The sequence below is a fragment of the Egretta garzetta genome, unplaced genomic scaffold, assembly GCF_000687185.1.
Source record: "Egretta garzetta isolate BGI_Z169 unplaced genomic scaffold, ASM68718v1 scaffold593, whole genome shotgun sequence".
Classification (NCBI taxonomy): Eukaryota; Metazoa; Chordata; class Aves; order Pelecaniformes; family Ardeidae; genus Egretta; species Egretta garzetta.
In genome coordinates, this window is record NW_009259106.1 from 849,733 (window position 1) to 871,765 (window position 22,033).

Sequence of the window (22,033 nt, forward strand, 5' to 3'; positions counted from 1 at the left end):
GGTGGTAAGTGGACACCAGAGGGGGGACAAGGCAGTTCATCATGAGAAATGACCCATTAGGGATGAATCATCATTAGATCCTGCAGTTGTGGGACTTTTTTGACCAGTAGAATAAAAAGGAACCTATAGTACTAACTTAGAGATTTTATGAAGAATTAACAATCTGCTTGAGGACTCAAGAAATGAGATAAAATGGGCAAGTATATCAAACAACTGAAATGCACAGCTGCAAAGTTCTCCATTAATTTTCATGCATTTTAAGATATGCATAAAAGATAAAATACCAAATTCTTCCTGCTAAGAGTTGATGAGAAACAACTCTCCTAAGACTTGGTTACAGTTATTAAGGCATTGATTTAAATGTCTTTGAAGCAGGAATCTCTTTTAGGAGGAAAGTAATTTTAAAAATGTAGACTGTTACCCCCTTGTTGTCAGTGAAATGTTTTCAAAAGCATCTGAATGCCATGGGATACCTTTGTGTCAGTGAAAGGCAGTGTGCTTTTGGTTTCTTAGGAGCACGCTCAGAAGTTTGATGTTTGCTACCATGTCTGAGATGTGGACCATAGCATTGTAGTTCAAGGCAACGTATTGAGTTAGACTGTCTATTCCACACTTCCAGATTCTGGTTCTTAATAAGGTCAATGGAGTGAAGTAGGGAAAATGTTCAGAGGAACTAGTGCTGCTGTACTTACCTTCCTCCATTGGCAGCACAGGGTTTGACAGTTATCTGGAGCAGTTAAGTAGAATCACTCTGAGTGTATAAGTTCTCATTTTCTTGAAGGAGGTGGGCTGAGCATGACTGTCAATGCCTATTTTGGAAAGTGAGAGGGATGTTTGGCCTGGACAAATGAATGGAATGTCCTGAGAAAGCCCACATGGCCCGAGGAAAAGAAAAAAAAAAAACCAAACCTATGATCAGATGATGTGGGAGCTTGAACCAAGCAAACTCTGGTTTTGTGCTTGCCTTGAGGCTTTTGCCTTGCAGATTCCTGTCTTGGCTGATTCTGTTTGTGTAATCATGGCTGTGGGCACTTGGAGTGATCACAGAAGCAATTGAAGTGAAGAAAAGTTCATGACTGGCTTAGACATTTGTAACCAAGCCAAGATTGGTACCCAGTTTTCATGAGTCTCAGCCTGCTAGTTTAGCTACAATATGGCATCTTTTAAAACTAATTTTAATGAGCTTTTTTAAAAATGGAAGCATTAAGTAGATGTAATGTTTTACAGTTTCCATTCTTCTTTCATTTTTCTGTTTAAATGAGGCATTTCACCATGTAATGAGTTTGCCTTTCATTCACTGGCATTTTTCTTGCAACGTTGATTTGTAAGAAAGTGTCTAAGTGTCTGAAATGTGTTATTGAATATAGAAGGAAAAATAACAATGAAATAATTGAATTGTACACTTAAGGTTTTCTTTTAACTTGCTTTACCTTCTGAGTGTAAATTCTCTTCTATAAGCTGTCTAAAGAGTTGCTTTTCCTAAAGAGTAAGAAGAAATAGAAATAACAAACCTTAAAGAATATATTTTTCTATAAAGCTGTCACATTTTTGACAAAATAATCGAGTAGAGTAGTATCTCCGTAGCATTTTTGGCAGAGTTTTCTGCTGTGTGGTTCTAATGTAAAAATTGAGCAGAAGGAGTAGGAGTAAGATTTGGGATGATTTGACATGCACTTTTTTGATGGCCATGCTGATTTAAGCAGTTCCTATTGCTCATTCCTGCCCAAGTTCCTGGCAAGCAAATGGAAACAAATGGCTGAGTCGGGGCAAGGGTTACTTAAGCCAGAAGAGCCACTTGTAATGCAATAAAAATGCATTACAAACTGCGGTAGAAAATTTCTGTTAGAAACATATTGCTATTCTATTTTATGAGCATTACTTAAAGCACTGCTTACTGTCTAACTGCCTCGTGGTTCTTAAGAAGAAAGAAGAACTACTTCTTTTCCCTCCCCCTTAACCCACCCCTTTATTTTTTGTTCAGAGATTAACGTATGAGGAGAAAATGGCTCGTCGATTGCTGGGAGCAGACAGTGCTGCAACTGTCTTCAATATGCAGGAACCGGAAGAGGAGCCTGCTATACAGGTGCCACATAACTCTCAAATTTCATAGGAAACTAAAAAATTTCTTCTAATTTCTCGTTTCTACAGGCTGTGATTGTCTCAGAAAAAGTCCTGTGTGAGACAATAAATATACACAGGACAGGACGGTTTTGATTACAGAAGTCATATGTTATATATCAGTGAAGTAAACTGGAGGATCACATGCCTATTGCTCGGTTTTTCCATGCTGAATAAGGTTGAGAGTTCTCAAATGTCTGCTCTCTTGCTTTAAACTCTTCCGTTTATCCTATTCTGTCCCGACCTTTAAGTCTCTCAAGGCAAAAATCCATCTACTATCTTGAAACCATCATCTCTTTTGGTATGTAATCTGCTCTTTTTGGATGCAGACCAAAAACACAACAGAAAGCCTGCTTGAAAGGCCAGGTACACGTTCTCCATTGTTCAGATGCCAGAGTTGCTATTCAGAGATGTGTAGCGTTCACTTACTTATGTTACCACATAAAGTACGTTCTCCTGATAAAAACTCTAAGAAACTGTCATAGATGCCTCTCGGTTTTCTCTCTGCCTCTTGATCTTTTTCTCTACCCTTGCAGGAAGCTCGCTCTGTTGGTGCTTCTGTAGTGAGTCCTCTGGATATTCAAAAGGTTAATGTTTTCACCTTTTTCTGTCTTGTTTTTTGTCCATTGTGTTTTTTTTTTTTTCCTCTGTCATCTTTACCCTTTCCCTTCTACTGTTCTCAGTTAATAACAAGAGGTCACCTAGCATTAATAACTGGGGAAATTTGGGCTGCACTCCCTTGAGGTATTAAAGTTGTTCTATAAGCCTAGTTGTCGGAGTGCACGCAGCTTAACCACAGTAATGGCGTGATCCAGTATCTTTCTGACGTAATGTTAACATGCACTGATACTAATAGCCTTGCATCCAAATCAGCTGCTCTTTAGATATACCGCTTGTACTTCATGGTTTACTTTTATGATAAACTTTCAGGGAACTAAGAAATTTAAAAAAATTCTGCAGTTTACAAAGGTATTTCTCATTTCTTCCATTTTCTACCATTATTGAGGTTTATGATTAGTTCTGTAACCAGTCAGCAGAAAGACTACATGTCATTCACAGACCAGAAGCAATGATAAGAGGATAGGTATGTGAAAGGAGGCTTTGTATGAGGCATGTGCACTATCTTAAATAAAATAAGGGTCAGAGACAATGGCCAAAGGTCATTTGAAAGAGTGCCTGAATTTCTGCTGTCTGAGAAGAGCATTGGCTAGCAAAGATTTCCCCCCGCCCCCCACTTCTGAGCTTTCTTATATTCTGGCATTATCTTTGTTACCACTAAGATTCAAAGTAGGACTTTTTGTACTACAAAGGAGATAGTGAACTGTTCAAGAAAGTAAATAGCTGTGTCACAGTAATGTTTCCTAGTATCTGAATAACAAATTTAAACACACAGTTGTGTTTTACACTGGATGAAGCTTTCCATTCTTCTTTCTGTATCTTGAATACTTTTATGACAAATTTTGTTTTTAAGGAAGAAGTGATACTTTTGGCCAGACAAAAGGGACCATGGCAACAGGAGTAAAGGGAAGCAGCTATCATGGTCTGCCAGTGTTGCCATTTTCTCTTTTTTTTTTTTCCCCCTCATTTTTACAGGCAGCTGTAAACAAAATCACTTTAGCCGTCTGGTGCAGCCTCTGGTACAATTCTGTGCAAATAGCAGATGTGAACCATATGGTTTTCTGGCCATCTGGAAACAAAACCCACCCTAAATCTGCCTGTACCCTCAAGGAAATATTAGTGTGTTTCTTTTGTCTTTATGAACTGCTTCAGAATACTTTTATTCTTACAGGGTTTTTTCAAAAATTGAAAGAAAGCAACCAATGACTTTCCTTCTCCTTATAAATTAGACCTTAAGATAACATGAAACACAATTCTTGCCTTGTACCAGATGTCTTCATTGTTTCATAGGGAAGTTATTGGAGGCATGGATTATAGTGTTTTTCTTCAACAAGATACAGTTTCCTTTTATATGTAAAACCTTAATGGGTTGTCAAAGATAAGTAGAATAAAAAACCCCAAGCATTAGGAACACATCTTGCTGAGCAATGTGTTGAAGCTGGACACTAATATGTACCTTTCTTGTTTGACAGGAGTATAAAGTCTCCAGCTTTGAGCAAAGATTGATCAGTGAAATTGAATACAGGCTGGAGAGATCTCCTGTGGAAGAATCAGATGATGAGGTGCAACATGGAGATGAACATACTGATAACAGTATGTCACCGTATTTTGAGATAAAGCTGAAGCATTACAAAATCTTTGAGGGAATGCCAGTCACATTTACATGCAGAGTGGCAGGAAATCCAAAGCCAAAGGTAAGAAAAAAAAAAAGTAAACATTTCTAGAAACGCTCTGTAGAATTCTGTATTGGTACCTTACAGTCAGCCCCTGGACCTTGTGGGCTGTATCTTACAGGAACAGCAGACATTCTCTCTTAACAAGACTGACTGCTAGCCGGTATAAATTTTCTAATCTCTTTTGGCATGACTGGAATTACTTAGATTTATACTAGGCAAAAATCCTACTTCAGCTCTTGGTTACTCCCTCCTGAGAGTTCATCTCAATTATTTTACCTAGAAGTAATACTTCCGTCATTTTCAGAGTTACCTTCAGGGTACATCCATACCACAGAATGCAGTGCAATGCTAGAAAACCCCATGTAAGCTGGCACAGTAGTCCCAAAAGCAACCTCATCAGGTTAACATGGATAATTAGCTCAGACACAGCAACATGCTAATGCAAAAATATGTTGCTTCTGGTTCAGGAGCCAGCGTGGTATCTCTGCATTCTTCAGCATTGAAGAGTTTATATCTACACACCCTAACAAGACTCAATTTTATTGAAAGTTAAAGGAGGGCATAATAAAATACCATAAGCTCCCATATATCCCAACAGCAAGATGAGACATGATGGTGAGGTGTTAATGCTGAGCTTCTGAGGAAGGGTTGGGCTTGGGAAGCATTTCCTTTTAGCAAATGTAAACGTACCAGTTGCATGATGTCAGTTGTCTGGAGGAATGCCTTCCTTTGGTAGGTTGTGTTTAACCATTTCAAAAATTGCTTGGCAATCAACTGACTCAATATGCAGCAGGCAAAAAGCAGTAGCTTCTTCAACTTCCTTGCCAAAGCAGTATCTTCCCTGTGAGGTCCTTGCAGCAATTACAGTGACCTCTTGTGGACAGGGGCTCTTTTCTTCACAGGCAAGATCAAAGATGCCTTATCTCTTAGATAAGATCTTCACAGCAGCAGCCACATCCAAATTTCTCTCATGTAGTGTAAGTTTTACAGGTATTTCAGATTTCAAACAGAGATAAACGCGAATGACTTCACATGTCCAATGATACAGGTGTATGATACTGCACAAACTGTAAAAAGAAAAATGGACTTTGACAGGTAGCAGAGAAGGATCAACAGAGAACTAGAGCTATGTCTAAACTAGCAAGTAGTGCAGACCAGAAGAAGCAAATCTGTGGAATGAGATATCCATCCCTACATGCATTTCAGGAGGTTTTACTTCAGGCTAGCTCTAATCTCATCCCACAGACTGAAGCAGATGCAGCGCATTAGATGTGTTCTTGGAGCACATTTTCTGGCTTAGTTTCATTGAAAGGAATCCAATTCTGTGCTCCAAGACCACAACACGACGTGAACCACTGCAAACTAAGTGGGGCTGATCAGTATAGTCATAGCAAAAAGGCACTCCTGCTTCAAACTGAAGACACACGCTTGGGAAGATTAGCCCAGTCTGGCTGAAACCAAATCTTTGATGTCCAGCGTTACTTTCGAGGTGACCACACAGAAGAGTTTGTTGGGCTGAATAAGGGTGGAAGACAAATGGGTTCATTGGTGCTAGAGGTGCAGTGTGCCAGAGAGGTACTCTCTTGCCTGAGGCTTATGACTGAATTGCTGGATCACCTATTACGAGTCAGCCTTAAGTCAACTTAGCCGTTCCCTAATTTTCACAGTTTTCAATTAAGGTGTAGTTTCACAGTCATCTTAATCTGATTTAAGACAGATGAAAGAGGATGTCTCCTTTCCCTCACTCGCCTTGTTTTGGCGTTAGGGATTGCACAGCCAAGAAACCACATCGTTAGTACTTCCCCTAAAGCACGGCATTACAAAGCAGTATCTGATGTGAATGTGCTCTGATGCAGATACGATGTTCTGTTTTTCTGCAGTGTCAAAGCATGTACATTAAGAAGTTATTTGCTCCTGCACCTGGGACTATGACCCTTTATTCCGTTCATTTGCAGATGCTTTGTGCGATTTGTTAAGTTGCCTGGGATGGAACCAATTTCAGTCCTGTTGGATGGCTACTTTTTAGCTGGGCTTTGTGAATGTCAAAGGCTGTATCTTCCCCTCCTCTGCTGGAGCATGCCACAATAGCAATTTTGAAATGCTCGATGGCTGAGAGCTGCCCTTCTGCTCTTCTGCTGTCATTTTTGAAGCTGGAAGTGTTGTCCCTGAATAAATTCTTTACTTTGGCAAATGAAAAGCTGGAAATAATTTACTAACATGAAGCTCCTCCCTTCTAAGTATTCTGTCAGCTCTGCCAAGGAATGGCTTTGGGAAGGACTGTAGTGTTTCTAAAATCTGGCATTCATTACAAGGGATTTTTCTAAGCAGGGTTATTCGCTTGATTATTTTTTCCCCTGAACATGCCATGTAAATTGAATACTGATGTGCAAATTCTGTCTTCATAAATATGACTTTTAAAATCTGAGTCTACTTTTATTATAACCTTCAGTGTAATGTAAAACTATTTTCTCATTAAAATGAGAACCTGTGATGATACAGGGAGGGATTGTGGAATATTTCTTTTGAAGAGATATTTCTCTTCAGACTTAGGACAATGCCATACAAAAGGTTAATCGAGACATGCATGTTGCATAAAGCTTGTACTGCTCTCTCTTCACATGTCTGAATATAATTCCTAGTGATTAAAAATGCCCGTGCTGCCCAAGATCAAAAACCCTTTCTGAAAATCTGGTACAAATAAAAGTAATCCAGATGCAGTGTTCAGTGCTTACAGAGTTTAATGGTACATTTATTAAAAGGTATCCTAGAAAGAAAATACTTCTCTGCAAGGGCCTCTGTCTCCAGCAGCGGTAGTGTTTTACTTACGAACTCCATGCCAGGTAAAGGTAATATTAAGAATTCTCTCCTCGTAGGTAAGACCCAGTGATGCCAATGCTTTTAAACTTAGTGGAAATGAGTATTGGACAACATAGGCATGAAGTTAGGATAGCTGGTTCTGTTAATATTTGCATGTATTTCCATGTAATAATTCCTGGCATGTCTCCTGACATTTCTGATAAGTGCATTGTTATTAAATAATTACTTCTTAATGCAGATTTCCAAGCAACATTATGACACACGTAAAGCATGCAAGTTAAGACTCATTATTTTGCAGCTATGTTGTTACCAGCCTCCATTAGCCTGTGTATATAAGCGATCAAATATCTCTTGCATCTCCAGTAAGTGCTCTGTCAGCAGATGAGAAGACATGACTAAATCTTTTGTTAGCACCACAGAGTCTCTGCAAGGCTGCTGACAGACAAAATGGGAAACAAGTATAACCAGCTATTGAGGAAATGAAATCATTTCTAGTTACGTGTAATGCTTGTTAATATAAAAACCATACATGGTAATTAATTTTTAAGGGAAATTTCCACTCATTCCCTCCAAAATATTTTCCATTGTCTTTTTGTGAAATTTAAAAGTATATCCCTAGCTTTTTTCCCCCTAAGCGAATGAATTTAGAGCTTTGAAATGTTGGCACATGTGAGGAACCTGGCCTATTAAACTCTGTCAGGAATTGTACTTTGCTTTCTCACTCCATTGTTACTGGGAAGCCAGCACCCTTTCCTCCCTGTAAGACCTAAATGCCCACTTCAGGAATTAGACTGAGGAAAATGTGTGGGTTTGCCTCATGCTAAATAGTCCCAGCAGTCACGTGACCAGGACAAACACATTTGTTCTGCTTTGTATGTGTTAACCTTGTAGAAATTGTGTAGGTATCTGAACAAGTGACGTAAGAAATGCTGAATGCCACTGACCTTGTGGAGTAACACACGCTTCAGAAATGACAACTAAATAATGTTCTACTCAAATAGTGGTTTGGGGAGCTGACCACAGCGTTCCTGGTATAAAATTTTTCACATATTCCTGTGTGTGTTTTCATGCATACATCGTGTTTCTCTTTTGACTCCAGCAGATTTCAGTTTGAGGTTTTATATAATTTTTTAAATAGAGAACGAAAAAAAAAACAAAGCTAGGTCAAAATATTTGAATTTTTTTTCGCCTCAAGTTTGAGGCATTAAAAACACATACATGTTTTTTTGTGTAATTTATGCATTACTAGAAGATATTATTCTGCACACATAATTTTTTTGGCTCACTGAAAGGAGGTCTTGGGTCAGCCAGAGAATAAAATTATGTATCAAAAGTAATGGAAAAGACCTCTGTTTGATAGATAATGTAACTGTTCTGTACAACTTGGACCTGTCTTGGTGTTGGCGTACAATTGCTGAAGGCTATCTATGCGCTGACTTGCTTTAAAGTATTTCCTATTATTTTGTAAAGCCGCCCATTTCTGTAGGGGTCTGTCACGTCGGGGTGACACTGGTGGTTTCCATCATGGAATTATACCGACCTGACCTGTTTGCACGCTGAGCCAGCCTGAGCGACCGAATTCCCTGCTGGCTTTTTGGTCCAGGCAGGTCAGCATGATGGATAGGAGACGGAACTGGCGTTTCAACAGTGAGAACATTATGTGTATTTTATTCATCATTGAACTAATTATTCCCATAATTACCTTGTTTTATTCTTTTTATTTTCTGAAAAGAGAGTGACAGCATTCTTTCTCCAACTTCTTCATATTTAAGTGAAATAAAAATTCAAAAGTAGTCATCTTCTCTGAAAGAGAACCTTTCTTTGTAATGGCATTTATTTTCAGTTCTTGAAACTTTCAGCTGCTGTTCTGTCCATGGGATGGGTACAGCCCTTATGCGCCTGTAAATTTCTTGGGTAAATTTTTATGCTGCCCTCTCTCTCTCTTTGAAGGATTGCTGCTCTGTAACTTGGCTTTTGGTGAAAGTGGCTCGTGGAGTGTGGTTCTGCACTTTGACTAGTTGATCAAACTGGATTTCTTTTAATGCTTACTAGAGAGGTTTTCAGCAGTTCGTTAGCACTATTAACTGAGCACCTGCCTCTTATCAGCCGTGCCTTGTTCTTTCCTGCAGATTTATTGGTTTAAAGATGGGAAGCAAATTTCTAAACGAAGTGATCACTACCGAATTCAAAGAGAACCTGATGGAACTTGCTCGCTGCATACTGCAGCCTCCACCCTGGATGATGATGGGAATTACACTATTATGGCTGCTAACCCACAGGTAAGTGGAGGTTTGGCTCCAGCGCAAACATGCTTCTGGACATAGATCTTCAGAAAACTATCTCATCTTACGTATGCATGATTTAATTAAATGATGAAGTCACCATGAAGTATATAAGTTAGATTCCTGTTTTCATCTTGCATCAGCAGGGTGGGACCTCTCTATCTCCCAAGAGATTAGCAACTCAACAGCAGGTTTTTTCCTATGGTTTGATGTTTCAGAGGGGAGGAGGGGTTGTTTTTTGAGTTGTCACTCTTCCACCATTTGTTTCAGCTGATAACATCTCAGTATCCCAACTGAGCACGGATAGCGTACGTACTCTAAAGGGAGACAAAAATCCAGTTTACCAGCAAAAGTAACCCAATCCAGCGATTTCGTTTTTCTTCTGTTGACATTACTCGCTGATTGAGGCCAACTTTTTGAAAGGAGTAGGAGTGTATCTCACCTCAGCATGTGTACCTTAGGCACTGATTGCAATTCTGTAAGGCAGAAAATTCTAGCACTTATTACGGGGCGGGGGCAGGTCTCCAGTGTTGATCCTGGAGTCTTAAACCATGTTTTTCTGGAACACAGACCATTACTGGTTTTGTAATATAATTTGCTCTTCACAGACCCAGTACAAGAGCTGAGGTACACAACAGAAACCCACTGTTGCATCGGACATAGCTGAACTCACCCTTCGCCCGTCCTATTGAAGTCACTTTTTCAATCCACTTTTCTGACAGCACAGCAAATTGAGGGGAAAGATTTGCACGTGAGAAACCAAGGCAGTAACATAACTTTAGGGATGTAATGAATTATTTTCTTCTGTAGCACCAAATACCTTGCCAACACCAGGCCTGCAAGTAGAATCACACTGTAAAATAACAAACTGTATCACTGAGACAGAGTTAAATCTGAACAGGAGTGTTGTGCTCTGTTATTAATGTTGCTAGGTTACTTAGCATGACGCTGCCATTTTTGCCTTGCTCTTTGTCACTCCTGCTCATATTGCAGCGTGCTTCTGAGCGCATGGGATTGAATGCACAGGCGACACACGCACAGCAGTTCTAGGCTGGAGTCTGCAAATTGCAGTGCTTAAGTCTAGGTGGTTTAACCATTATTTCTACATATGCAAGTAGCAGAAATAAAGAAATGGCATAAGGCCAAGGGAATTCTTCAGGCTGGGAGCTTTTACACATAGATGACCATTGTGTTTTAACACTTGGTACCATTTAAATTGTGGAAATTCACAGCAGGCTTAAAAACGATAAATAAATACATACCTGCTCAAGGTAGGAAGCAGATCCTGTTCACCTTCCTGTAAGTGGTGTGTTCGTGCATGTGCAGAGCTTCCCTATGTAGCGTGATCCAAAATCCTAGCGAGCAGGGTGAATACGCTGCCTTTGCGTTTGGGCATTGTGCTCTGTCCCTGGGTGTTTAGGGCCTACTTTTTAGCATTTGTTTGTTGTCTGGATAATGCTGGTTCAACAACACAACAGTGACCTAGGTTCTCAGCTCTGGTCATTGATGACACTAGTTTGTTAGTGGGTTTTTAGATGCACTAACATGAGCTGGTTTTGTATTGTTCCTGGTTTGGGGATTGAAAAAGCACTTTTGTTAAATAATAAAATTCTGCATCTGTGCTTTCCCCACCCCCCACCCCCTGTCTCTTTCACCAAGCCCAGTCCGTTCTTTCTTCACAGTGTAATTCCCAAGCAAACACACTTGCCTCTGCCACTATTTGCTTGCTTTTACTCCGTGTTTAACAGTGCAATGGAGGCAAAGAAGGGATCTGAGTTAATGTACTGGCCTTTCACACTCGAGGAGCTGAATTCCAATTCTTTTAAGTCATCCTGAGTGGAAATAATTTTGGCATAGCCTCCTCAATTCTAATGGAAAGTTGTCCACATCTCAGAGCTATCACAAACTTAAGCAAATTTGGCAACCTTTCCTTAAGAAAAGTGAAATATGTAAATATAAGGGAGCCTCCATCAGGATTCTGGGGGACTGGTCGATCTCCGCTAGGCCGTTGTTCTGTTTTGGTCATTGCTATTGGAACCACCAAGCTTCAACACAAAAAGGGGCATTCTTAGTTGATAGAAATTGATTTTATTAAAGCAAAGGATTCAGTTCGTTAAAGCTCTGCCAGTTTATCTCAGGATCTGGACTAACGTTACAGGATTTATGATGCAGAGTGACTTCTCGCCATGCCCTGGAAATTTTCCGTAGTAGTTCACAGGGCAGGCACCATTGCCCATGATGTAAGGCGCAGTGATCTGGAATTAAGGTTCTAACACATCTCTGGGGTTTGCAGCAAAATTTGCCATGTAACTTAATCCAGAGCAAACTGACCCCAGGCCTAGAAAAACACAAACCCTTGCCTGTTTTTGGCCTTTAGCGACAGGTTTGCGCCCCTTAACTGCGCTCTCTCCATGAGCTGTGTGGGCTCAAGTCATTATTTTCTTCTTTCCTTTTACCCCTTTCTTCTTTCCTTTTATCCCATTCTCTCCACTTCTTTGCACTGTGCACCCACAGCCCTCAATCTGCATTTCCCTTATTTCCTAGGCCATTTCCTCACTAATTACTTCCCACTCGTAGCTTCCTTCCCATTCATCCCACGACTTTTCCAAGTCTTTGGCTTCCTGCTTGTTCCTCCCTATCCAAATTCCTTACTGCCCTTTGTGTTTCCATTTGTGATGCCTTCATGTACTGAGATACGCAGAAATTATCCCAAAAATGTGTGAATTCACCACCTGCCAGAAAAAGATTAATATGCAGCGGTGCCTAAAATAGAAATGTATTTGTTCCAGATGTCTTTCGTGGTCTTGTAAACACACAAAAAAGGCTTTTGCTTACGAAATGGCTGCACGACATGCACAATGGCTTATTTTAATGCCAGTATTTTTCCTGGGGAATAAATGGGTCATGGGAATAAGAGCAGGACACAAGAGACTTCGTTTCTAACAGCCCAGCAGTAACACAAGCGTCATCGCTGTTTGAAGGCTGCTTGCGACCTCCAGTGAAACTTTTTTTCAATGGCTTTGGCAAGCTGGGAATGAGCAGCTATTTGCAACCCCTGAATTACTGTGACAAAAGTATCTGTCACTTTTTGCTGACAGACTCGAGCGTGGCGCTCACAGCTTAGAACCCAAATAGACTGCAAAGCTGATGTGGATGAAGCCTTCCCGCTACCAGCCTGGGCGGCAGACAGACAGATGTCCATCCTCTATGCAGTTATCAAAGAGCTATTTAAAACTACAATTTTTCAAGAATTGTTACATTGCTAGATAAAAGTGTATAAACTTTTACTACAGTATTATTTTTATACATAGCTTTTATATCTGTTGTGATATTTACTAATACTACCAGATGCTTTTACCCCTTACATGGTGAAATCTGCAGCACCCGGGATGTCAGCAGTTCTGGCTGCAGGCAGGTCCCACCCCAAATTTGTTACCGCTAGTGCTTGTGGTGGACAATCTGTCGTCTGAAAAACAAACTAAAACAAAAAAGGGGACCACATGCAACAGAGCCCATGTTTTATTTATCATTCACTGAAAACAACCTAAGAGGACTGAATTATATCCAGCACCCACCAGCGCAGTTGTGTGCTTCCATCCAATTCCTACCCCCCTTCCTGAGCCGGGCTTGCTCTTCAGAGAGGCCCCTTTGAGTACCTGTACAATTCCTTTGGGGCTTATATTCATGGAGCAGGGGGGGTGAGCTGTGGCCCCACCAGACCAAGCAGATCAATCCTCTTTGGAGTCAGCAGCTCTGTCGTTAAGCACCAACGCTTACCCAGTGCCATTTTCAAGATCTTGAACCAGTTGTCTCGTCTCTCTTGCCCCCCCTGCCATACAGAGAGAAACCTCCCACCCCCATCACTAACTTAGCCAATGTACTGTTCTAAGGACTTAATCGCCAGTGGCACTAATCAGCTTCTTTAAAAGGAAAGCATCCAGGTGGAACCTTTTAACCATGACTGTGTTATAGTCACAATTATTCCGGTCGGTTCCGTGTTAGATTGGAAGCTGATAGAACCATTTAATATCAGAAGGTATCTATCTTGATAAAAGTTTTTCAGTGACTTTGTGAAGAGCTGGTATTACAGACTCTGTAACAGGTGGGCAAGAAAGATTGGGTTGAACATTTATTAATGTTTACACTCTTTTTAAGTCTTTTAATGGTCCTCTTCTCCATCATCGTAACAGGGCAGAGTAAGTTGCACGGGCAGGCTGATGGTTCAAGCTGTAAATCAAAGAGGCCGCAGTCCTTGGTCACCTTCTGGTCAGCCTCACATGAGAAGGTACCTTTTTCTCTTTTCTTTTAATAATATGTTTTGCAAAATTATTACGGAAAAATAAAGAATGTGAAGTTAGAAGGGAAGTTAAAAAAATGGCATTTGGGAATGTGACTGCTGCTGTCTAAAAATTTCTGCAAAGCTTGTGTACTCAGAAGTACAAGCAACCTCTGAAATGACAAGGCTTTAAGTATCATTAATTGTGCCTGCCTCCTCCTCCTATGTTTGCTAATTACTCCTTATCTCAAATTACACTATCAGCTGTTGGGAAGGACCTTGTCACTTAGGCTCTTTTTAAAAGATCTCACCTGGGATTCTACCAGGACCCTGTACTTTCTGCAGCTTTTAACAGGGATTCATTTAAAGGGACAGCAGAAGTAACTGCATGCCAGAGACATTTATTAGATTTCCATTGGAAATATTTTAGTATTTCAGTGATTTCAGTTCAGGTTCTTATAAGGAAATATGAGTCAGAAATAAAGTATTAAACTTATCTTTGGTGAGTTTACAGTTACTCACATATGAAGGTTTGGTTTATGGTTTTGGACCATATAAGGGAACTTTCCTTTAAAATATTTTTTTTTTCCTTACCCAAAGCATTTATGAGGCTATTTAGCGTAGCTTAGAAAGCTTTAGACGATACAAAAAAATTAAATTTTCGTTACCCAAACAGAACTGCTTTCAAGGGAGCATGAGGGCTCCCTCATGGTGAGGGCGGTGTTTTCCTTAACAGTCACAATTGCAATATATAGAACAGAGGTAATTGCACAGTCAATGCGCAATAAAGAAATGATTCCTGTAACAATTAGTAGCGGTAGCAGTATGTACTGCAGAACTGCTGCATGCAAACCAGGCTCTCTTCCCCACTCCGATAATTAGGAAGTGTGAGGAAGCATGGTTGGCTGTTTAAAGGATCAGTCTGATTCCTGCACAGAACCAACCAGGCTTCCCGCAGGCCTGAAGCATTTCCCGATGTGGGCGTCCTACCAAGTCCCCCTCCAACGCCTCCTGGTTAGGCTGGTTAAGCCCCGAGCTCGGGCTGCTTACGGAGCAGAGCATCCTGCTATCGCTGCAGTGGGAGAACAGCCCAAGGAGCTGGGTCCACTTGGCGTACAGCAAATAAGGCTCTTGGCACCTGCAAGTAATGGGTAGAAATGAAAAGGCTCTGTTAGTCCCTGAAGGGAAGAGCTGCCGTGAAGAGTCAGGTTGCAGCTGAATTAGTGCACACAGGGTGAGATAGGGCAGATGTCCTTAAAAACGGGGACGGGAGAAGGGAAGACTGGTACAGGCAAGAGAGTGGTGAGCAGCTGATGCTTCCGTGTCCTTCTGAAAGACAGCGGGCAGAACCCCTGGGTAATAATGGGGAGGCTCATGTTTCAATCTCTCCAAATGCAATCGAAGTCTGAGGTCACTAACAGATGCTATTTTATTTTCTAATTGAGACAAGCACTCAGGCAGCTACTGCTGTTTTGGTTGGGTGTCCAGTAGAGTACTGAATTATAGATAAGAGATTTCCATATAACAGTTTAATTAAAAGTTAGGGCAATGATTGGGGATTCTTATCTCCAGTAAAATTACCATTTGTGAAGGGCTCATCCCGAAATGTTTACTTACGGGAAGGTCTGTTTCTGCTAAGCACTCGGCACAATAGCATTTCTGTTTAGGGACACTTCCCACTGCTCCCATCACCCAGCGCTCCCCGCGACTGATGACATTTGAGCCTGTAAAACCATCCTAAGGCAGGTCCCACCAGCGGCTTTACCCATCTAACGCACCACAATACTGTGCTCCCCATACATAATATAGCATGCGTCACGTATATTGCCATGGACTTTTGATTGATACTCCTGTGGCATTACAATATTATTTCTAAAAGCTTTTCTGCTCGAGAACCTTTTTTTTTTTTTTTTTTTTTTTTTTTTTTTTTTTTTTTTTTTTTTTTTTTTTTTTTTTTTTTTTTTTACACGTGTAATTATTAGCTTAATGAACTTTACGACTGTTACACTGTTGACAGGCTTTTTCCTGAAGTATTTTTAATCACTTGCAGAATGTGTTCTGGCAGAACTCTGTTTTTTGTCATCCTCACCATGTCACAAACATTTTAAAACACTCTTTGTAGTTGTTATTTCATTTTTAATGTGTTTTTCTGAAATTTGCTTAGCTTGCAAACATATTACCTTCTTAGCATTACTTGGGAACTTTTGAACTATCTATCTGATGCGTACAAAGCTTGGGCTTAGTCCTTTAGAGGACACGGTGCTCGATACCATAGCACCTAAGCTGTTCGTGGTGCTCTGCAACCAGAGCCCCAAATAAATAGTCTTAAACTGCAAGAGATTTAAGGAAGGTTTAAGAAATAAATACTCCTATTGCCCTGGCTCTCAGTTAGAGGATTAATTTAAACTTAATCTCCTTTATCCCAAATTAGCAATCATCATCATACAGCCAGTCATAAAGTTCTTCCCCAGCTTTTTGCTCACTGAAATTCCTAGTGTGTTGCGCCACATCAACCCCTGGAGCCTCCCCTGGACGCATTTAGTACACGACGTCAGTATTGCTGCAACTGATCTTTGCAATTTGTTGCCCACATCGCAACTCTTAACGAACCCACTACTAATCCAAGGGTATTCCAGTCTATTGCCATTTGTCATTCCTAGACATCTGAAGTACTTGGCTCTACTCGTTTCATTATTTCTTTAAAACCACAAAACGTTTTAGAGTTAAAACAACCCTAGTTTCACCTCTCATGGTAAAGGCTTAAAAGCAGTCTACAATTTCAGAGGTAAATTTACAAAGAGATAAAAAGAAATGCATTGTTTATTTCTCCAACTAGACTAAACAGCATGCTCATTCAGGTTTCCTTTCAAATGTGTAATTTGAAAACTTAAGTTTTCACGATTCAAGAACGTACCAGCAGCAAAAACCCTCGTTGGTCCCAAACTCCAAACCTTTTCATTTTCCGTTTCATTTGGTATAAATTTCCCCCCCCACCCCGGTTTGGACCGGTGCTGCCTTTTTATGTGTCTAACCAGGGTGCGTGTAAATACTCTGAAGGCAGATTCTGCACGGGCTGCTTGCGCTGCGTAACACTCACGTGACCAGTGTTGCTTATGAGCTGCGGTGCGGGAGCTATTGCAGTAGCTTTAGGCATGTGCAAGTGGCAAAAAAGCTTGGGTGCTTAAGACCTGGATTTAGGCACCTGAAGAGTTGCACAGGCTTTTAGCGTGCGCAAAGATGTCAGCCGGTGTTCCCCATTTCAGTATCCATGCCTATGTGAATAAGCTGCACGAGCTAGATTTCCCCCCTGCCGCACATTTGCCTTTAGCTGTGGGAAGCCTGGGATGATTGTTAAAAAGTCAAAATTTATCTATTAAATGAAAGTAATTAGTAAGTACAGTGTCATAATTAACTCAGCCTGAGCCCAATGCTACCAGTGTACATGTGTAAATATGGAGTGATTATGGTATAGGTCAAAGAAGCGATTTAAAATTCAAAGCAGTCTTATAAGTGATTTTGGTTCTTTTGATTTAGCAGAGGAAAAAAAATAATTCACTTTTATTTCATGTTATTTTAAGACCACGATCTCGATCAAGGGACAGTGGTGATGAAAATGAACCAATTCAGGAACGGTTCTTCCGGCCTCATTTTCTGCAGGCTCCTGGAGACCTGACTGTTCAAGAAGGAAAACTATGCAGAATGGACTGCAAGGCAAGTATCACGCGAAGGAGAGCCGCAACCTTTCTGTAACGTTAGCCGGCTCAAAACCCAAGTTAGGTTCTTTTTAAAGCTATTTTACCTATAGGCAGTTTCAGCAGCTGTCAATAGGTTAATCAATCTCGCCGCTCATGAGCAGGTTGACAGTAGAAGTTTGCCTCCCTTCCAGTGAAAGTGCTTCAGGCAAATCTCGAAGCTCAGAGCAAACTGACTTTTAGAATTTGGCTATGCGGGCGTGTGGGGAAGCGGCACGCACTGTGAGGACGTTGTGCTTCTCCATTTTAAGTCCTTTTAACTGCTTGAGTTTCGATCCCCTATTAAAGTTTCAAACAATATAATCCTGATTTATGACTTCGCCTAACAGGATTAATTGAGGCTTGGGTGACCTCTGTTTACTTTACGCTGACATATTTGGGAGAAGCTATTTGTTTTCAAGCAGTACCCACAGCAAACAGCCCGGTTTTCAAGAGCAGAAGACTTGGTCACACAGACCAAGCATTAACTAGGGCAGGCAGTGCTGTCGCTGGGTTACACCTAAGTGGAATGGAAGGTAGAGCTCGGTAATTAGTCAGCTAACTGCCTGCAATTTTCCACAAGAATTTAATCTAGAAAGGAGTATCTGCTCATTCCATGTGAAGAACAAAGAATGAAAAAAGACAAAAGGTGTCTCCCTGCCTTTTGTTTTGCAGTGTATTGTTATTTAGCTTCTAGCATATCTAAACACTCATCTTTTTTCAGTCACACCCATAAGACATCATGGAATTCAGGGAGTTGGCCAGAAAGTGAGTAAATGAATATAACTGAGCCAACGTGTAATTGGGGACAGAACTAAATCTTTAAACCTTGTGGTACACCTGCAGTAGCAGACAAAACCAAACGTCTCTGAAGCGACAAGTCAGGACTCCTCCGGTGTTTCCTATGGCTAAGACCATTTCCCATTATTCTGTTTCCACTTCAGGTTAGTGGATTACCGACTCCAGATTTAAGCTGGCAGCTTAATGGAAGACCAATTCGTCCCGATAGTTCTCACAAAATGCTGGTGCGTGAGAATGGCGTGCACTCCTTGATCATAGAACCAGTCACAGCCAGAGATGCTGGAATCTACACATGTATTGCTAGCAATCGAGCCGGTGAAAATACATTCAGCCTGGAGCTCGTTGTTGCAGGTAATATCTTGGTGCTGAGCTCCCACGCTGAGCACTGTAAGGATAACATGAAAAAGGGAAATGTAAACACCGTCAAACGAGACGGTTGAGGGGCAGGGGGTGAGAAAAGGAAACCCAGCAGTAGCAGAACAATATGTACATGTTACAGGTGATACATTCACGTTGTATCGTGGCATAAGCTGACGGGCAAGTAACCTCTGTGCACACGGTTAAGAAAAGAGGGCTGCTGCCACACCTGAGGCCACAGACCAGGCTATTTATGGGAACAGGGTTTTTAATGGCAACTTATGCAGACCCAGATCTACCACCAGGTAGCCAGCATGACGCCTTTTGTGCTTCCCAGCCTGGCAGACCAATACCGTTCCAGCCTTCCGGCAGAGCAGTTCCTGCTGGCATTAAAAGCACCTCCCTTTACGAACATGAAGGAGCACTGTAACAAGCATGGTGCAGCCAGTTTATCAAGTCTTGATGCTCCACGTTTCAGTTCTTTCAGGGAGGCGAGGTGGGGGGGAAACCACTCAGCCCAAGTAGCACTCACTTTTTCCCTATTAAAATACTGCTGTGACTGTTTCTGCAGATGAACCAGGATTGGATGTTATGATTAGTGAAGACAACACTTCCGTTCCCTGCCCCTTGGGTTTTTCATTATTAGTTTTTAGTGTATTGCTGCAAGGAAGGCTATGTTTTCACAGACTAGTGTCAGCATGACCGCCGTCTTTATTTTCACAGCTAAGGAAGTACACAAAGCACCTGTGTTTATCGAGAAGCTACAGAACACAGGTGTGACCGAGGGATTCCCAGTGCGACTGGAGTGTCGAATCTCGGGGGAGCCATCACCTCAGATATTTTGGAAGAAAGAGAACGAGTCGCTCACATACAACACCGACCGAGTGAGGTTAGACTGACTTAGAGTAATCTCCCCCTGTGTAACTTCAAGGACGATTTATCCTCTAACACAGACGAAAGCCTAAGAAGGTCTTAAGAATGCTTTGTGTGAACAGCAGCTCATAAATATTAACTAGTTATTGTAATAATTGATGACATTTACTCAAACTTGCAGCCAACCTGGTGGCTGAGCCAGAATTAAAATGTTAGTTCTGTTTTCCATCCTTGGACTTAACCGACTGTCTCTGCACTTTAAGCAGGGGGAGAAGTAGTTTTTCTCTTCTAGAAGTAAGACCTACAGAAATTTACTTGTGAAAACTTCGGCTCCTGAGTGAAGCCATCTGCTTCTCAGCAGAAACCTTGATTCACAACTCTGCTGCGTAGTTAAGCAACAATCTTAGATTCAGTGTGTTTTGTATTCTAAGATCTATAAACTGTCCTAAAATATTTGATCTATAAACTGTCTTAAAATATTTGATAGCATTTTGTATGAATGTTTAAAAGCAAACTCAAGATATCCTGCGATAAAAGGAACTCATTACTGATATGACACTGTAATGAACTATCGTTGTCCTTCTAAATAACTAAGAGTATTTCAGTACTTTGTTCCTCAAGGGTTTTTTATCCTTTCCCCAAAAAGTCCGGGTAAGTTCTGGTGTCCCTACTACTTCAATCAGATTTCCAGATGTCTTAATCTGTAACTGTGAAAGAGAAGTTGCTTTATGCATGTTTGTGTCTTAGTTTTCAACGCAGGATACTAAACTGCCAGATTGTCATGCATACTCAAGGTTTTATTTTCCGCTTACTAATTTCAGAGGAAAGTTCCATGTTAATTAAAAGTGGACTATAATTAATCTGTGACTAGGATTGGGTCTGTTTACATTTCAAAATAGCCTACACTGGTTTGCAATTCAAATAGTCACTTTCTACTTTTCTTTTATTTAGCATGCACCAGGATAACTACGGCTACATTTGCCTGCTTATTCAGGGAGCCACGAAGGAGGACGCCGGCTGGTACACCGTTTCAGCTAAGAACGAGGCCGGGATTGTCTCTTGCACTGCCAGGTTGGATGTTTATAGTAAGTGACTTCCATTCTCCTGATCACGTGAATCCCCTACAAAAGCAACAGTTCTACAATTTTGGTTTTGTTCACAGAATGGTTTACCTTGGTCTCTCTTTCTTTCGTTTATAGTTTGTCCTCAATAGTAACGATCCACATCAAGACAAGAAATGCTCTGTCAAAGTACATTTCACCGTCTTTCAGATACCTAAAGCAAAACAAGCATGTGTGCTTTCTCTTTTTGCTTAGTATTTTAAATGTAGCTAATTAACAACAGATAACAGCATGACTACATCATTTTTGTGGATCATTATTACTATTGCTCTGCTAGCACTCCCCTAACCTTCCGTATCCTTCTGTACGTTAGTTTGTAATACACCTGTGACAGCTACCAGAAGCGTAGCAGATGTTTTTATGGCTTTCCACTTAATTATTCAGTCTGTTCCAATGCAGCCCCTTACACAGCGTATGTTTTCTTACATCAAAATCTCTCACCCGTCTTCTCGTAACCAGAACTACAGGGGTTAGGGAGGGGAGAGGTTGGAAGGATAAGGGATGGTTTCTGGGGGGTGGTAGTAGTGGGACTTGTGAATTAGAGCCTTGGCTCAGCGTTCTTCAGCATACAGGGGTACGGCAATGGCGGCCAGGCGGTTGCCTTGCACGTACAACCACCGACCCGTCAGCAGGCCTGTCACCATAACCTTAACGCACAGAAACAACCCCCTTGCTGTTACCTTTCTCAGTGACACGAGGAAAGGTAGAAACCAATGCCAAAATGGCAAAGGAGCAAACACAGGCACTATTGTTTTTACTTACCATGCTGGAAAGTGAAACTAGATGCTGAGGGAGGGGGGCGGGGGGAACCACCAGGAAATGAAACAAACTTACCTTTGATATAATGGTTTTCTGCTGCCCAGAAATTAGCATCTCCTGTACAGAGGTTGATTGTGTGTCTGGTGCGCTTTGCTGCACAGCTCAGGAGGGCTAACATTTTGCTCTTTGCTTTTTAACCTATAGCTCAGTGGCAACAACCACCTCAGACAACCAAGCCAAAGAAGGTGCGGCCCTCAGCCAGCCGATACGCTGCACTTTGTGACCAAGGACTAGACATCAAAGCAGCCTTCCAGCCGGAAGCAAATCCAGTCCACCTGACAATGCAACCTGGCTTGGTAGAGAGCGATGATCTGTAGATCCAGCGGCTGCTTCCGTCATTTTCTTTCAAAGCAGAAACACTGAAAGCCATTGCCTTGACCAATGATACTCCTATGCCACTTTATGCAAAGGCAGACACCTTCAAGTACAAAAGATAAACAACAAACACCATAACCATATATTCCTTACTCATTATACCAAATTAGAAGAATAGGTAGATTACTAATAGAAATGTACACATTGCACAACAAATCACATTCACCAG

General features: G+C 41.2%; 1 protein-coding gene and 1 long non-coding RNA gene across 5 annotated transcripts in view; one reads left to right on the top strand and one right to left on the bottom strand.

Moving 5' to 3' along the window:
• PALLD (palladin, cytoskeletal associated protein) overlaps positions 1-21,821 on the top strand; it is a 206,732-nt gene extending 184,911 nt beyond the window's left edge. For 3 of the 4 annotated variants that reach the window (XM_009635319.2, XM_009635320.2, XM_035890900.1), the window contains 9 exons: positions 1,982-2,083; positions 4,209-4,430; positions 9,359-9,508; positions 13,702-13,796; positions 17,366-17,498; positions 18,463-18,670; positions 19,400-19,565; positions 20,501-20,634; positions 21,634-21,821. In XM_009635319.2, the coding sequence (XP_009633614.2) occupies positions 1,982-2,083; positions 4,209-4,430; positions 9,359-9,508; positions 13,702-13,796; positions 17,366-17,498; positions 18,463-18,670; positions 19,400-19,565; positions 20,501-20,634; positions 21,634-21,806 (1,383 nt within the window). In that variant the 3' untranslated portion in view covers positions 21,807-21,821. Of the gene's footprint in view, positions 1-1,981; positions 2,084-2,654; positions 2,706-4,208; positions 4,431-9,358; positions 9,509-13,701; positions 13,797-17,365; positions 17,499-18,462; positions 18,671-19,399; positions 19,566-20,500; positions 20,635-21,633 lie in introns of all 4 variants that reach the window. The other variant, XM_035890899.1, reaches the window with a different exon arrangement.
• LOC118451928 lies at positions 18,623-21,658 on the bottom strand. The gene is made up of 3 exons (XR_004841526.1): positions 21,505-21,658; positions 20,722-20,824; positions 18,623-18,704 (listed from the first exon to the last, which is right to left on the bottom strand). It is a non-coding gene; the product is annotated as an uncharacterized LOC118451928 (long non-coding RNA).
• Positions 21,822-22,033: the final 212 nt, after the last annotated feature.